Source organism: Astyanax mexicanus, chromosome 24, assembly GCF_023375975.1.
Source record: "Astyanax mexicanus isolate ESR-SI-001 chromosome 24, AstMex3_surface, whole genome shotgun sequence".
Lineage (NCBI taxonomy): Eukaryota > Metazoa > Chordata > Actinopteri > Characiformes > Acestrorhamphidae > Astyanax > Astyanax mexicanus.
The window spans coordinates 31,695,001-31,712,500 of NC_064431.1; the positions used below are offsets into that span (position 1 = coordinate 31,695,001).

At 40.2% G+C, this 17,500-nt stretch overlaps 1 protein-coding gene across 2 annotated transcripts in view; it reads left to right on the forward strand.

The window, feature by feature from the left end:
• The window catches only part of celsr2 (cadherin, EGF LAG seven-pass G-type receptor 2), an 84,911-nt gene that overhangs the window by 24,988 nt on the left and 42,423 nt on the right, over positions 1 to 17,500 (forward strand). For both annotated transcript variants that reach the window (XM_049471474.1, XM_022682515.2), the window contains exons 2-3: positions 13,033 to 13,320; positions 14,435 to 14,830. In XM_049471474.1, coding sequence (XP_049327431.1) covers positions 13,033 to 13,320; positions 14,435 to 14,830 — 684 coding nt within the window. The remainder of the gene's footprint in view (positions 1 to 13,032; positions 13,321 to 14,434; positions 14,831 to 17,500) is intronic.

Consider the following 17,500-nt stretch of genomic DNA (forward strand, 5'->3'; position numbering starts at 1 on the left):
AAACATACATTCAACAGTAGCTTAGCTCCGCCCACTCACACATAAAAGGCAGCCAATCAAAACAGACCTGATATACATATTCATCCTAAAAGCAATTACTGAGGTTAGTATAAATTATTACATTATAGAGCACCACCAACACTTAATTTAGTGTATTACAGTCTATCAGAATGAGAGTGTGGATCATATAAACATTATAGAGCATTATAGAGCATTATAGAGTGCCCCCTGTGCTTCCTGTAGTGTATTACAGTCTGTCAGAATGAGAGTATAGATCATATAAGCATTATAGAGCATTTTAGAGCGCCCATTATAGAGCGCCCCCGGGGTTCCTGTAGTTTATTACAGTCTATCAGAATGAGAGTGTGGGTCATATGAACATTATAGGGCATTATAGAGCCCCCCCTGTGCTTCCTGTAGTGTATTACAGTCTGTCAGAATGAGAGTATAGATCATATGAGCATTATAGAGCGCCCCTTATGCTTCCTGTAGTGTATTTCAATTTGTCAGAGTGAGCATGTGGATCATATGAACATTATAGAGCATTATAGAGCGCCCCCTATGCTTCTTGTTGTGTATTACAGTCTGTCAGAATGAGAGTATAGATCATATGAGCATTATAGAGCGCCCCTTATACTTCCTGTAGTGTATTTCAATCTGTCAGAATGAGAGTGCGGATCATATGAACATTATAGAGCATTATAGAGGGCCCCTATGCTTTTTGTAGTGTATTACAGTATGTCAGAATGAGCATGTTGTGGATCATATGAACATCATAGAGCATTATAGAGCGCCCTCTGTGCTTCCTGTAGGGTATTACAGCTTAGCCAGCTGCCCAAAAAGATAAGTGTGAGATCCAGATGTGACCCTCAGCTCTGAATTTTGATAGTTAGCATATAGCTTTTTGATGCTAGCATTTAGCTGGGCATGTGCAGGCAGCTAAAAGTGAGCCTGAGGATTATCTTATTAGCGGCATTGCTAACTGGGCAGATGGCATGTGTTGGCATGGATCCAAATGCATTTCTGCTGTGCTGGGCTCTTTTTGTGTGTGTGTGTGTATGTGTGTGTGTGTGTGTGTGTGTGTGTGTGTGTGTGTGTGTGTGTTCATCTCAGTCTGTTTTTTTTTATTTGATTGACAGTAGTGGACACACACACAGTGCTGTCAGCACATAGGACACACAGTTACCAGCACACACACACACACACACACACACACACACGCTCTGGGGCTCTTCTAGCTTCTGTAAAGCTTGTCCAACTGAGCAACAGTAGCTATGGGAGAACACTTTAGTGGGCGGGGCTTGGAGGGGCAGCTAAAGTGTTGTGAATGGTTCAGATGGTGTGTGTGTGTGTGTGTGTTCTTTAATATGCTAATGAGGCCATTCATAAAGACACACTGGTCAACCTGGCTGCCCTCCACCATCCCATAATAGGCAGAAATGTGAAGAATGTGCCCTTAAGTGTGCGCGTGTGTGTGTGTGTGTGTGTATGTATGTGTGTGTGTGTGTGTGTGTGTTAGATGTCATAAAAGAGCATAAATGATCTCACTGCTGCATCTATTAGATATTAAACAGCTTTTTCCTCTCTATCTACCTCCGTGTGTGTGTGTGTGTGTGTGTGTGTGTGTGTGTGTGTGTGTGTGTGTGTGTGTGTGTGTGTGACCTTGAAGGTTGCAAAGATACACTTAAGGAAATACTAAGAAAGCATCAGTGTCAGTCTACACTGAAGAAATAGTGAGAGGAAAAGTGAGAAATAAGAGCCCAGCTGAAAGAGAACGTTATAAGAACGTTTAGCAACATTTTATAGAAGGTTCCAGACAGTTAGTCTGTAACGTTACAGAAACAATGTTGCAAGAACGTTCTAAAAAACATGTTTTCATCACAATAATATTAGAATGTTTATCACACAACGTTCCCAGCTAGATGAATACTAACATTGTGAAAATGTTAAAAGTAACATGTTAAAAAAAAAACACATTAAAACATTGACACTAGTCAAGTGATGCTGCAGAAACATTTTTTAAAGCCATAAAATATAAAAATATTAAATAAAAAAAAGTTCTAAGAACGTCCAGAAAACCAAACAGATTAAACATTAAGGTTAAAAGAAGGAGTGAAAAGAGTCAAAAGTGAGATAAAAGAAAGAGAAAGGGTACAGAAAAAAGAAAGAGAGAAATTTGTTATAAATAGAGAAAGAGAGAGAGAGAGAGTACAGATAAAAGGCTGAAAGAGAAAAGACAAGAAGAAAGAGAGACATAATAAACATGAAAATAAAAACACTTAAGATTAAAAAGGTAGAGAATAAAGATAAGAGGAAGAGTGAGGATAAAAGGAGGAGAAGAGAGAGAGAGATATAGAGAGAAAGATAGAGAGAGGGGGGGTGAGATAACTGCTGGATAAACCTTTTGAATTATTCAATTCAATTGTGCTTCTTTGTGCAATAACACATCAAGATTCAATGATTCGTTTGAGTCTCATGATTCTTATGATTCTTATGATTTGATTCTGATTCACTACATATAGCGATTACATTTGCTGCTGTACTCGATCACTATTCACTAGGGGTGTCACGATTCTCTAAATCCTCGATTCGATTTTATTTCCGATTTGAGGGTCACGATTCGATTCAATTCTCGATTTTCTTTTTTATTATATATTTACATTTTATTATTTTATGCCTCATAAAATTTAAATAATATATTATTTATTATTATTATTATTATTATTATTATTATTATTATTATTTATTAATATATATATGGTAATGCCATCTAGTGACTTTTTTGGTAGCAACAGTGTGCACTATTAAAACTGCAACGTGCAAAATAAAATAAAAAAAAATAAAAAAATAGGAACAATTAAAGCCTTAACAAACTGAACTCTATCCTACTATAACAGTTAAACATGAAAAATAAGACTCGGTCTCTGAGAATTACAAGTTTTTTTCTTTAAGAAAGATATATTATTAACTTTATCTGAGAGAAAGTTGTTTTTTTAATTCAATGGAAAGCAACAGGTGTAGTCAATCATAAGTTTAAGATTTTTAATCCACCTGACTGTGATCTATAGTCAGTGTTCTCAAGTCACACTGACACACGCATTTCAGCGAGTTCACACGCTCTCACCTGCGCGCACCCACCCCTCCGTTAGATACAGATACAAAACCTGCGCGCACCCCAATCCCCCCTCCCCCTCCCCCGTTGCACAGATAAAAAAACAGTGATCACACTCCCGCCGACACTCAAAACTTGAGAGCCCTTTCTTTAATTCTATAAGTCCGTTTTCAGTTTCTCCTCCGTGGCTGAAAGGCAGCTGTTCTCTGCCTCTCACACAGCAGAACTGAGGGCGGGCTCTCTCTATTTACATGAATAGGATGCGCTGTGTTGGTGCTGCCCCATTTGCGTAGCGCGCTGCGCCATTTGCGTAGCGCGCGCGGGAGGGATCGTCGATTCTCGTTTTGACTTCGATACTCGAGACCATGACCTCATTTCGATCGATTTCGATAAAATATCGAGATCGTGACACCCCTACTATTCACACTATAGTGAATCACATACAGCAAACACAGCACTGATTATACTGATTATATATAACAGATTCAATAAAAAATATTGATCATGATTGATTCTTCCTGGTTCCAAATTGATTCGGGTGAATCGTTCCCTTCAGAATGATTCAGTTTGACTCGTTGAGCCGCTGTGCTGAATCGACAGTGTTTCTCTTCAGTATTAACAGATTATAAAGTGTGAAAGGGAACAGCAGGAGGAATCTGCTGCGCAGGAGTGAGGCTTTCTTGCCAACACACACACTCCCGTACACACACACACACTCACACACACACTGACGCACTGACCAGTCAGCCACTCAATACTGCTCAATGCTAAATCATCATATCATGATAATTTGTTCCCCTCACACACACACAGACACACACACACACACTCACGCACACACCAGCTGTTTCAGAATAATGAGACGCACCCCTAATACACACACTCGCACAGAGACACTCCCTTATCTCCATGGGGGGTCAAGCTTTTGTCCCCAAGCTCACTTAGGGCATCCCATAATAATCAGTCAGCCTTCTTGGGCTGGATCTAACCACACACACACACACAAACACACATAAACTCTCAAATACACACTGTTAGCTCAGTGTGCTGCTGCTACATCCTTGGGATTTAGGGTTCTTTCAGGCTGTGTGTGTGTGTGTATGTGTGTGTGTGTTAAAGCCTGTCAGAGCAGGAATCAGCACTTTGTTCACTCTGCTGTAGTGAAGCCCCCTTTCACTCTCTGAATCGGAGTCGTTCACAAACTCAGCTCTGAATCAGTGATTCAGATGATTCAGTGGTGATTCAGATGATTCAGTGGTGATTCAGGTGATTCGGTGATGAATAAGGTGATTCAGAATTTAGTGGTGAATCAGTGCTGATTCAGGTGCATCAGTGGTGATTCAGTGGTGATTTGAGTTATTCAGATGATTCAGTGGTGATTCAAGTGATTTGGTGATGAATAAGGTGATTCAGCTAATTCAGTGGTAAATCAGTGGTGCATCAGGGGTGATTCAGGTGAATTGGTGGTGAATAAGGTGATTCATTGGTGATATAGGTAATTCAGCTGTGATTCAGATGATTCAGTGGTGATTCAGATGATTCAGCTGTGATTCAGATGATTCAGTGGTGATTCAGATGATTCAGTGGTGATTCAGATGATTCAGTGGTGATTCAGATGATTCAGTGGTGATTCAGATGATTCAGTGGTGATTCAGATGATTCAGCTGTGATTCAGATGATTCAGTGGTGATTCAGATGATTCAGTAGTAACTGAATGAATCATGTTACACAGGTACAGTTAGGAATCTGACCCAGGAGCTCTCTCATTGGTGTAGAGTGGTGAGGAATTGAACCCCAGTCTGCCACAGGCAGTGAGGTGGTGTTACCCACTACACCTTCCACACACTACTAGTGTTCTGTGTGTAATACTGCACTGTAGTGTGTGTGTGTGTGTGTGTGTGTGTGAGGGAGAGCAGTTTTCCTGGTGACTGCTTGTCCTGCAGGGGGTCACACTGAAGGACATGAGGGGGCGGGGTAAGTGTGTGTGTGTGTGTTCACTCCTGCCTCCTGCAGCTTACTCATTCCCCATTGCCCTTAAATCAATCTCTCTTTCTTTCTCTCTTTTCTCTCTCTCTCTCTTTTCTCTCTCTCTTTTCTCATACTGCCTTTTGCTCTTTTTCTCACCCTCTTTCTCTCTTTTCTCATACTCTCTCACGCTTCTTTCACTTCGTTTTTCACATTTCTCTCTCTGTTTTCCCACACAATCATTCACTCTTGTTTTCTTTTATTCTCTCTCACTCATTTTTCTTTATTGTCTCCCTCTTTTCTCTTGCAGTCCTTCTATTTGTGTGTTTTCTCGTTCTGTCAGTGTTTTTTTCTCCATATTGTTTAAAGTTTCTTTTCTAACACGCATTCTCTTTTTCTCTCTCTCTCTGTTTTCTCAGCTTTTTTAGTTTTTACACACGGTCTCGTTTTTCTTTCTCTCTTTTTCTCTATTGCAGTTTGGTCGGTCAGAAATGGCGTGCAGGTAACGTAACAAGTAACAGGTAACAGGTGTATATCGTCGCTGTCCAATGAAAAACAAGTATCTTCAAAACAGCAATTTTACAGGAGAGAGAAAAAACTTCTAAACTTTCAATGTAAGTCAATGTAAAAAGAGTTTATTTCAGATCATTTTTGAAGAGTTTCTATTGGTCAGTTCATCAAAAAAATGTTGTCTGTATAAATGATGTAGTAAAATAAAAATGGACAAAAAATTGTTTTTCATTGGAAACAGCGGTGATATAAACCTTAAACCCCACCTGTAGAGATGCTCAGCTGTCTTTTAAAGACCTGCTTATGTGCTTTCTGACTTGTTAGCATCAGTGCTAAAGCTAGTGCCACCTCACTACATCACTACAGTAGCTATGGAGCACATGAGTGGGCGGAGTCAGTCCTGTAGCTCTGCAGTGTAGAGGAGTACTGGAAGTTTTAGGTCTGTAATCAGTGGTGTGTGTGTGTGTGTGTGAGAGAGAGAGAGACCTGTTCCTCACAGCCCTGATGAGGCTTGATTGGAGTGGGCTCCTCGTGTGTTGATTGGTCGATAAGTCTGGATTAGTCCCGCCCCCCGCTGTGCGCCCTGTGTTGCTGTGTTCGTTAGAGCTCAGGTGGAAGATAATTCTAATGCGGTTCCCATGACACCCGGCGCCCCCGGCAACGCGGCGACAGTCTCTAATGGTGCGTGTGTGTACATGTACGAGGATGTGTGTGTGCAAGGGCCTGTGGGGAGTTTTGGGGGTCCGGGGTGAGTTTGAGAGTCGTTTTCCGAGTGGTTTTAAACACCAGCGTTCAGGAGTCACACATTCTAGTCTGATGAAAGAGCAGAGGAGGAGTAAACGCTGGTGAAATCAGTGTGAGGGTATTCAGATCACGCCTGCGGAGCTTTTACACAAGTGCAGAGTGATTACAGTCAGTCTGCTGTTCTGATTGAGGCGGCTGTATGATTGCAGAACACACACACACGCACATCAGTTTTTCAAATTTTGCTGTTTATAGGTTTATGTTTGAGTAAAATGAAAATTGTTGTTTTATTCTATAAACTACAGACAACATTTCTCCCAAATTACAAATATGAATATTGTAATTTAGAGCATTTATTTACAGAAAATGAGAAACTGAGAAATGACTGAAATAACAAAAATTACACGGAGCTTTCAGACCTTAAATAATGCAAAAAAAAACAAGTTCATATTCATAAAGTTTTAAGAGTTCAGAAATAATCAATATTTGGTGGAATAACCCTGGTTGGTTTTTAATCACAGTTTTCATTAATGCATCCTGGCATCATGTTCTCCTCCACCAGTCTTACACACTGCTTTTGGATAACTTTATGCTGCTTTACTCCTGGTGCAGAAATTCAAGCAGTTCAGTTTGGTGGTTTGATGGTTTGTGATCATCCATCTTCCTCTTGATTATATTCCAGAGGTTTTAATTAGGTAAAATCAAAGAAACTCATCATTTTTACGTGCTCTCGTATGTCAGTTTTTGACTCTACATATCAGTAAAGTATCGCAAATCAAGATACCTATATGTTTTTCCACTCCTAGGCTTGTTTTCTATTAAAGTTTGTTCCTCTCAGTCTTTTTAAAGGTTATACTTTAGGTCACTGTTGCCTTTGTTTTAAGTAAAAAGAGATAGATAGATAGATAGATAGATAGATAGATAGATAGATAGATAGATAGATAGATAGATAGATAGATAGATAGATAGATAGATAGATAGATAGATAGATAGATAGATAGATAGATAGATAAGATAGATAGATAGATAGATAGATAGATAGATACTTTATTTATCCCAAAGGAAATAAAGGAAATTTAAGAGGCGTTTCAGGCCTGAGACACGGTCCTGCGACAAAAGTGCTGAGGGCTCTTCCCATGTTTTCCACAGCATCTGGAGCTGCTGCATTCTGAGATATGTGTATGTGTGTGTTGAGAGGGAGATGATGAGGTAGGGATATGCAGAGTGTATCTTGTCTTTTCCTTTGAACTGTAGTGTTGGTGTATGTAGGTCACGGCTCTTTGCCCTCGTTACGGCCGATCCTTCAGAGACGCTCCGACATTCACTTTGAAATAGTTCCCCCACTTATTCCTCACTGAGGGGAAAATGTCGGAATTTTCATGGAATTCTCTATTCCCAACTGAGCTGGAAAAAGAGACGAGGGGATGTTTGGATAAAAACTGTCTCCTAAGGAAAGTTGGCTTCAAACACACTGAATAATTTCTACATTATTTGCTTTCAGATGTTTAGATGTTTTCTTTTATCTTGTCGTTTGAAGTTGAATATGATTAGCTGGCTTTTTTTGATAAGAGCTGTAGTGCTGTGATCGTCTGGACCAATCACAGTGGGTTTACTCTGTACTGTGATCCTCCGGACCAATCACAGTGGGTTTACTCTGTACTGTGATTGCCCCAAATCCGACCAATCACAGTGGGTTTACTCTGTACTGTGATAGTCCCGACCAATCACAGTGGGTTTACTCTGGACTGTGATCGTCCGGACCAATCACAGTGGGTTTAATGTCTGCTCTTATTGCTTTAATATACCAGTTCACTTTGAAAAAGTCTTTAAAAGGCATGTTATTTCATTCTGTGGCCATCTTGGCGATGTGATTGGACACTTTAATCCCCTTATGCAAGACCAGCCTCCTATCTGACCAAAATACTTCAATTAACTCTAAAACATTATGGCTGCTGCGCCTGCGCAGATCTCCACTGCGAGGTGGGCTTGCCCACCAACCCGCTTACCCTTCTCTGCTTTCTGCAACAAGCTGATTGGCTCTTTTTTTTTTTAAGGTTGGGACTTTATTCATAAACAGGCTAATTGGAAGCTAATGTACCCTCTGTAAGCACAGGAGCTAAAAGGCTAATGTAGCTAACAAGCTATGGAAGTCTATGTGAACCCGTTTGCACTATAGCTATGAGCCTATAGCTAATATAGCTAACAAGTAATGGAGGCTTATGAGGATAATGTTGGTTTAAAGACAGTATTTGTTTCTAGCCTATCGTGAGACTTAAATAAATAGGTGTGTGTGTGTGTGTGTGTGTGTGTGCGTGCGTGATACTGTCTGCCCGTGTGAGTCTGATGTGTTCTGACTCAGCTGGCATTTTTCTTAGCATCATGTAGCACTTCGCTGTGTGTGTGTGTGTGTGTATCCAGATGTTTGTGTGTTGCTTCTCTGCAGAACTGAGATAATGGTCTTCATACTGTGCAAGAGTGAACTTCATAACACACACACACACACACTATTAGTACACACTGCCTATGAAACACTGATCTCACAATGATTCAGTCAGATTTGATTCTTTAAGTAATGATTCAGTTTCTCATCAGAAATCATGATTCGATTTAATTTGATTCTTTTGTTTTTTTTTCTCTCTCTCTCTCTCTCTCTCTCTCTCTCTCTTTCTCTCTTTTGCTCTCTCTGGTCATTAGGCTGATCTCTGGCCTATATTTTGGATGTCATGACAAGATAGTTGTGTGTGGATGAGATGATGTATTGTGTGTGTGTGTGTGTGTGTGACAGACAGAGAAAAAGAGTGTGTGTGTGTGTGTGTACTAATGCCTTAACATTTTACAGAAGACATTTTTCTCCTCAACCCCATGAGACACACAAACACACACATTCACAGACAGTGTGTGTGTGTGTGTGTGTGTGTGTGTGTGTGTGTGTGTGTGTGTGTGTGTGTGTGGTTGCAATGAAAGTTTTAGGAAGCGTCTGTTGTGTGTCGTACTGAATCAGTCTAAAATTGATGATTCAGTTGAATTGATTTGTGAAACATTACAGTCAGAATCAATCAGTTCTGTTCAGTTAATAATAATCAATAATAATCATTTTTAGTATGGTGTCACATCTGTAACTGTGATCAGAGTCCTGCTCCAGAGCGATTGTAATGTGAAGTGATCCAAAAGAATCAAATTGAACCGCATGATGTTTGAATGATTCACTGAATCAGTTTCTACTTGCTGTAATTGAATTGAATCCTTATGTAATAAAATGCAAGAAATGATAATAGTCAATCATGGATACTGTAGTGAAATTTGCGTGCTTGTGTGTGTGTGTGTGTGTGTGTGTGTGTGTGTGTGTTTGTGGGTCAGTGGGTGGGAGGGGTCACTTTTATAGAGCATCGCGTGAGACCTCCAGTTTTTCGTGCTCCTGTGTGACTGACTGACCTTAAGTGTGTGTGTGTGTGTGTGTGTGTGTGTGTGTGTGTGTGTGTGTGTGTGTGTGTGTGTGTGACAGGCCGAGAGAAAGAAAGAGCGAATAGCTCTTATCCTCTTCACTCTGTTCTCAGTTCATTATTAATGTCCTACATGTCCCCGAGCACAGGAGTGTGTTTTAGTGTGTGTTTTTTGATGTGTGTTAGTGTGTGTGTGTGTGTTTTAGTGTGTGTGTGTGTGTGTTTAACAGTACAGTCAGTGTATTAACAGTATTGGCAGTTTTATAATAGTAACTAAATTGCTTCAGTACCACAGAATATCAAAAATGACCAAATACCAAATTTTAGTACTTCTGATCAGCTCCAGAGAGCCAATAAACTCGCTTTCTTCAGGATCCTGCCTGCTGATTGGCTGCCCAAATAACATCTCTGATATACATAATTAATGTCAGCACTGAGAGTTTGTTTTAAGCTGGGTTATAAACTGCTGAACTGAGTTCTTACACATTTCACACGTCTATAATCAGTCCATCAACACATCAATAACCTGAATTATCACTCATTTATATACAGTAAATATGAGTCTGTTTATTACTGCCTCTAACTCAGACACTAAATATATGAAGAGCTTAATTCACACATGCATACACTATTTTTACTGTTGCAATTATTTTACTATTCATGTGGCCTTATAATTATTATATATTTTTTACATTTTTACAAAATTAAAAGTTTAAATTTTACATACATTACTATTTTAATTGGAATACATTAATATTGACTAATTCACATTCCTCTATTGGACAGTTTTTCACTTTTTCTTTTACTTCACATTTCTTTTATTTTTTTACCATTTTAAAATGATGTACATTTTATCGTCTATTTTGAGTTCAGATCTATTTTATTGACTGTTTTTAGTTTGCATTAATTTATATTGGCAAATTTTCATTTGCATATTTTTATATTGGCTAATTTTAATTTATTTTATTTTATATAGCAGTTTTTAGTGGGGCTGCAACTAATAATTATTTTGGTAGTCAACTAATCTGATGATTTTTTTTTTTTCGATTAGTTGATTAGCCAACGATTATTTCTGCCATGTCCTCCATCTGTAAAAACAACAGGAAAAACAGCTGGACATGAGATTTAAAAGACATTTAAATGTCTGGATGTTGTTTGAATACGGAAAATATTGATATTTAGTGATTAAATATTTCATCTTTTGTTTTTGGGCACTTTTACTTTTTACTGTTACAAATTACCGATTAATCGACAATAAAATTTGTAGTCGACAAGTTTAAATAATCATCATTGTCGTTTATATCGACTAATCGGTGCAGCCCTAGTATTTATTAGTAATAAGTAACTAATAATATTGTATTTATTATACACAGTTTTATTGATGCGTGTCTTTCTTTTCTTAGAAGCATTAGAGTATACAAGCCCACAGAGTCTTTCCTGTGTGTGTGTGTGTGTGTGTGTGTGTGTGTCTTGTCCGCTGAGTTTGTGGAGCTATGCTCTCTGGCCCGTGTCCAGAGCTCCACACAAAGGTGGTATTGATGGAGAGTGTGTGTGTGTTGATGGGGTGTGTGTGTGTGTGTGTGTGTTGATGAAGAGAGTGTGTGTAGAGGAAGGCCGTGGCTTGTGTTCGCAGGACGCCTTTAATTTGATTAAATATGGTGTGTGTTTGTTTCCCCTTTGGCCTGAAGAGCTCACAGAGGCTCCGGGGTTAGTGTGTGTGAACACACACTCATACACACACACACACACACACACACACACACACACACAATTTCTCCCCGCTGTTTCTGCAATGGGTTCCCAGGCCAATCTCTGTTTTTGTGTATATGTGTTTGTGTTTTTGTGTTTGTGTGTATTTGTGTGTGTGTGTGTGTGTGTGTGTGTGTGTGTGATTAATGACCTTTATTCATGTCCAGGAGTAAGGAGGATGGATAATGAGAGAGAGTTTATCTCGTTAGTCTCGTTAAGAAGTTTTGTGGAGACTGAAGCTCCTCTCTTTACTTTCTTATTCAGACAAACAACCTCAACTTTCATCCGTTTATTTCTCTACGTCTCTCTCTCTCTCATTCTCTCTCTTGTTCTCTCGTCCTTCCTTTTTCTGTCTCTCTCTCTCTCTCTTTCTTTGTTCTTTCTCAATCTTTCTGTCTCTCTCCTCTTGTTCTCTCTATTTCTGTCCCTCCCTCTCTCTCTGGGTCTTTGTCTGTCTCTCTCTTTCTTTCTAGATCTCTCTCTCTGTATCTCTATTTCTCTCTCTGTCTCTGTCTGTCTCTCTCTTTATCTCTCTCTCTCTCTGTGTCTCTCTGCTTTTCTGTATCTTTCTCTCTATATCTCCCTCTCTGTCTTTCTCTGTTCCTCTCTCTCGCTCTCTTTGTATCTCTCTCTCTCTCTCTCTCTCTCTCTCTCTCTCTCGTGATGTGGGAGGTGTAGTTGGGTGGGTTGAGGAATATGTAATTGAATGTTGGGTTATTTAAAGCTCAGTCCTTTGTTTTTGCCGCTGGCTGATCTGAAGCTGTTTGAAGGAATGTTTCTCCCAGATTGTAGCAAATCACAGCATTTTATAGTTGTTTTTTTAAGGAATTTGATCATTTTCAACCTTGTATCATGGAAAATGATTTATTGTAACTAAATTATTTCACATGCTATAGCAGGGGTCGAAGATTAAGTTTGGCCGGATATTTTCCAAGCCATTAAATGGCGGACCACAAAAAAAAAAATCTGTTTTGTAAAATGAAGGGTAATGGGATGGAGTGGTGCTACAGACTAGTAGCTCTGCAGCCCAGAGGGTTGTTAAACCCAGTTGCAGAACCGTTGATCTCAAAGCCGGTAAACCCAAGAAGAAAGAAAATAATAATTAAATAAATAAATAAACACACCGCTTCTCACGCGGGATCGAACCCATGTCGTCAGGGTCAATACACTACCAATACACTACCACTGCCCCAGCTAGTGAATTGGGACACGGCCTGGAAAAAAAACACCCTTATAAGGAGATGGGGAGCCCAAGAACGGGCAGAAACTTAAGTCACGCCAAGTGTGACAGAGAGACAAGGGAGGAATGTAAACAAAAGCTCACCAGAGAGGCATACATTTACCCTACAGCAGTTTATAGCTCCACCCATTCAGTCTACAGCAGTTTAGCTCCACCCATTTAAGTTGAAGCCCTGCTTTATTAAACTAATTATATTACATATCAAAATCCTAACAAAGCACATTCTCTCTCTCTCTCTCTCTCTCTCTCTCTCTCTCTCTCTCTCTCTGTAGATGGCGTTCACTCTGTCTCGGCTCAGTGTCTGCTGCAGGTCACCATCATCACGGACGAAATGCTCTCAAACAGCATCACCCTCCGCCTGGCCAACACCTCCCAGGAGCTCTTCCTCTCCGTCCTATTGGCCCAGTTTCTGGAGGGCGTGGCCCGAGTTCTCTCCGCCTCCCGCGAGGATGTTGTAGTTTTTAACATCCAGGACGACACTGACGTGAACGCCGGCATCCTGAACGTCAGCCTGAGCGTGGCGCTGCCCGCGGGGGGGTCCCGGGGTAAGAGTGAGCTGGGTAAGAACACACTGCAGATCACTATATAGGGCACTACTGACTTCTGCTCACTAATAATGCATCACACACCTGCAGTGGGACGCGGACCCTCCGGCTGAAACACACATGGCTCTGAATGATGAATGAAGTGAATTATTAGTGAGGAGGTTCTAATGTCAGAACACACTCTGAACAACACGGTTCTCCTCAGCGTCAGACTGTAGAGTTAAATTAGAGTTGAGTCTTTATTGTTATGTTGTTTTATTATTCATCACTACCCGTCAGACACAGCCAGCCAATCAGAACGCAGCTGAGGGAAGGGAAAGATAAAGTAGCTAATGCTGCTTTTCCACTGCATTGTATTTATAGACTACTCAACTCTACTCTACTTTAATCAATTCTGCTGCCTTTTTGGTATCTTCTTGGTATCAAAACCTGATTTGTTTTGCTTATATTTTTTTTGTACGTAGATTCATATCTTGCGTAGCTGAACGAATCTCTCTGGCCAATCAGTGCTCTCCAAGGATTACAGTCACTCTTTGTTCCTGTATTTGAAATCATGAGGGAGCATGTACTAGAAAAGATGTAGGTTTCAAGTACCAGGAAACAAATGTACGTTGAATCGAGTGGCGTTGGGACCATGCAGTTGAAAAGCGCTATTAGAAATCTGACTAAGGTTCAGATATATAGCAATGTTTTAGTTTAAGATACATTATCGATACATTAGATATGGATATTTTTATTGAAATGTAGGCACACTAACTCCCTAAGACTTACTGATTGTCTTGCAATATATATATATATATATACAGCTGTGGGGAAAAATAAGAGAGCACTTAAAATGATGAGTTTCTTGGATTTTACCAAATTGAAAACCTCTGGAATATAATCAAGAGGAAGATGGATGATCACAAACCATCAAACCACCAAACTGAACTGCTTGAATTTTTTGCACCAGGAGTAAAGCAGCATAAAGTTATTCAAAAGCAGTGTGTAAGACTGGTGGAGGAGAAGAACATGATGCCAAGATGCATGAAAAAAAAACTGCACCATCAGCAACACATGTATCAGTGTAATTAAAGTTGCAGTCATGCAAAAATCTTAAATCGTTTATATTTTTATGTTTGTCCTGCAGTTCCCCAGCGGCTGGGGTCGGGAGGGGTGGAGTTTTTCGGTTCGGAGGAGCTGCAGGAGCGTCTGTATCTGAACCGGAGTCTCCTGGCTCGGATCTCCTCTCAGCAGGTTCTTCCGTTTGATGATAATATCTGCCTGCGTGAGCCGTGCGAGAACTACATGAAGTGCGTGTCCGTGCTGAAGTTCGACAGCCTGGCGCCCTTCGTCTCCTCCGACACCATCCTCTTCCGGCCCATTCACCCCATCGCCGGCCTGCGCTGCCGCTGCCCCGCCGGCTTCACCGGAGATTACTGCGAGACCGAGATCGACCTCTGCTACTCCAACCCCTGCTCAGCTCACGGGGTCTGCCGCAGCCACGAGGGGGGCTTCACCTGCGAGTGTCTGCACGACTATACCGGTGAGTACACACAGGTGTGAGGAGGGGGGCGGAGCCTAGCGGTGTGATGTAGGTTGAAGCTGTGGGTATATGTTGGCATTGTGTGTGTGAATTATCATGATAAGTTTTACAGGTTTCAGTAAGTAAGTTATAATTTAATGCGATTTATCAGTCAAAAGCCATCTGATACTAATTCGACCTGAGTATCTTTAATGTTGAGTATCAGCAATACTGATTCAGTCTGAGTACTTTAATACTGAGTATTGGTAATACTAATGTGATCTGAGTAGGTTAATGCAGAGTATCGCCCAATACCCATCACAGATTATTTCGGTCTGAGTATCTTAATACTGAGTTAATCTGAGTAGGATAATGCTGAGTATCGGCCAATACTGATTTTATATTGATTAAATCGGAGTACAATAATGCTGAGTATCATCTGATACCCATCCAGTACTCACTCGGTCTGAGTATCTTTATGTTGAGTATCAGCTGACACTGATTCAGTCTGAGTACTTTAATACTGAGTATTGGTGATACTGATTTGATCTGAGTAGGTTAATGTTGAGTATCAGCCAATACCCATCCAATAATGTTAAGTATCGGCAGACACTGATTCAGTCTGAGTACTTTAATACTGAGTATTGGTGATACTGGTTTGGCCTGAGTATCTTAATGCTGAGTATCGGCCAATACTAATTTAGACCGAGTATTTTAATACTGAGTATTGGTGGTACTGGTTTGATCTGAGTAGGTTAATACTGAGTATCGGTCGATACCCATCCAATACTAACTCTGTCTGAGTATCTTAATGTTAAGTATCGTCCAGTACTGTTGTTTTGTACTTTAATACTGAGTATTGGCAATACCGGTTTAATCTGAGGAGGTTAATGTTGAGTATCGCCCAATACCCATCTGATACTAACTTGGTCTGAGTTTCTTAATGCTGATACCATACTGTTTTGTTCTGAATAGCTTCATTCTGCACATCAGTTGATACAGATCCAATTGTATAGTTAAATGCGGAGCATCGGCTGAAACTAATACCTAATCTGAGGAGCTAAATGCGAGTTTTGGGCTAAATCCAATAAGATACTTATTCAATAGTAGTAGTCTAATACTGAATATCGTCTGATGTGATGTGATAGAGTCTGAGTTGATACTAAACCAATACCGATTCAATCTAAATGTCTAAATGCTGAATATCGGCTGATAACAATCTGATATCTGATTATTTGATCTGAGTATCTTGGTTAATAATAGTTATAAAATTGATATATTAGTAATAGAACGATAGTTTGAGACGTGAAGTGAGAATACTGAGCGTGTTCAGTGGAGCTCTGGGAGCAGATCCTCTCCCTCAGGAGTTGATGGAGGAGGTGATTAATTATGGATGAGTACAGATGGAGGCAGTCGTATCCCACTGTAAGAACTGTAAGAGCTCTCTGGTGATGCTCTCCTATTCGTTCCGGTTCACTGCAGTAACCAGCTCTTCATCAGCCACAGAGAGAACCTTTTAGTAGCGGTTCCAAAATCTTTGGCAAAGTTCCAGCAGAATTTCCGTAGTTCCTGAACCGTTTACAAAACTTAAACTCAGATTATTATCACTCTAGACTTTAGCCCCAATCTTTACCATAGCACAGAGCTTTTTATCACCATTTTAGAATTTGTACCAATGGTTTAGCAACAATTTACCATAATTCTGGATTCTTTTTTTATAGTCCAGGGGCCTTTTATCAACATTCCAGAAATTTTCCATAGTCCTGGAGCCTTTTATCAAAATTCCAGAAAATTTTTCATAGTCTAGGAGCCTTTTATCAACATTCCTGAACATTTTCCAGTCCAGAAGCCTTTTATCCACATTCCAGAACATTTTTCATAGTCCAGGAGCCTTTTATCCACATTCCTGAACATTTTCCATAGTCCAGGAGCCTTTTATCCACATTCCAGAACATTTTTCATAGTCCAGGAGCCTTTATCAACATTCCTGAACATTTTCCAGTCCAGGAGCCTTTTATCCACATTCCAGAACATTTTTCATAGTCCAGGAGCCTTTTATCAACATTCCTGAGCATTTTCCATAGTCCAGGAGCCTTTTATCCAAATTTCAGAATTTATTTTATAGTCCAGGAGCCTTTTATCCACATTTTATTACATTTCCCATAGTCCAGGAGCCTTTTATTAACATTCCAGAACATTTTCCATAGTCCAGGAGCCTTTTATCAACATTTCAGAACCTTTTCCACGATCAGGTTCAGATCAGAGCTGACTGGAGACAAAACAGAGAGAGAGAGAAGTGGAAGAAATAGAGGGAATTAAAGAGCATTTTAGAGTCTTTTTTTCCCTGATTCAGAATTCAAATATTCAAATCACTTTTGCCCTCTTTCCCCCCGGCTCCCCCGGCTCCCGCAGTCCCATTAAAACACATTAGTTCAGAGATCCGCGGGAGAGGCGTAATTTCTGGGGCGCTTCATGCATAAAATATTCACTTTTAAACTGCGGTTTCTCCAGCTGCAACAAAGGGTTTGGGTTCTAAAGGGTTAATGCTTAAAAACACATCTGCCTAATTCAGATTCCTCATTATCTGCAGAAAGAGAACGTATTATAGGAGGCATGACCTAAAGCGAAAGACGGGGCAGCTGCCTTCATCCTGCTGTAGCTCTACAGGACCATGTTCCATTTAGAGTTCTA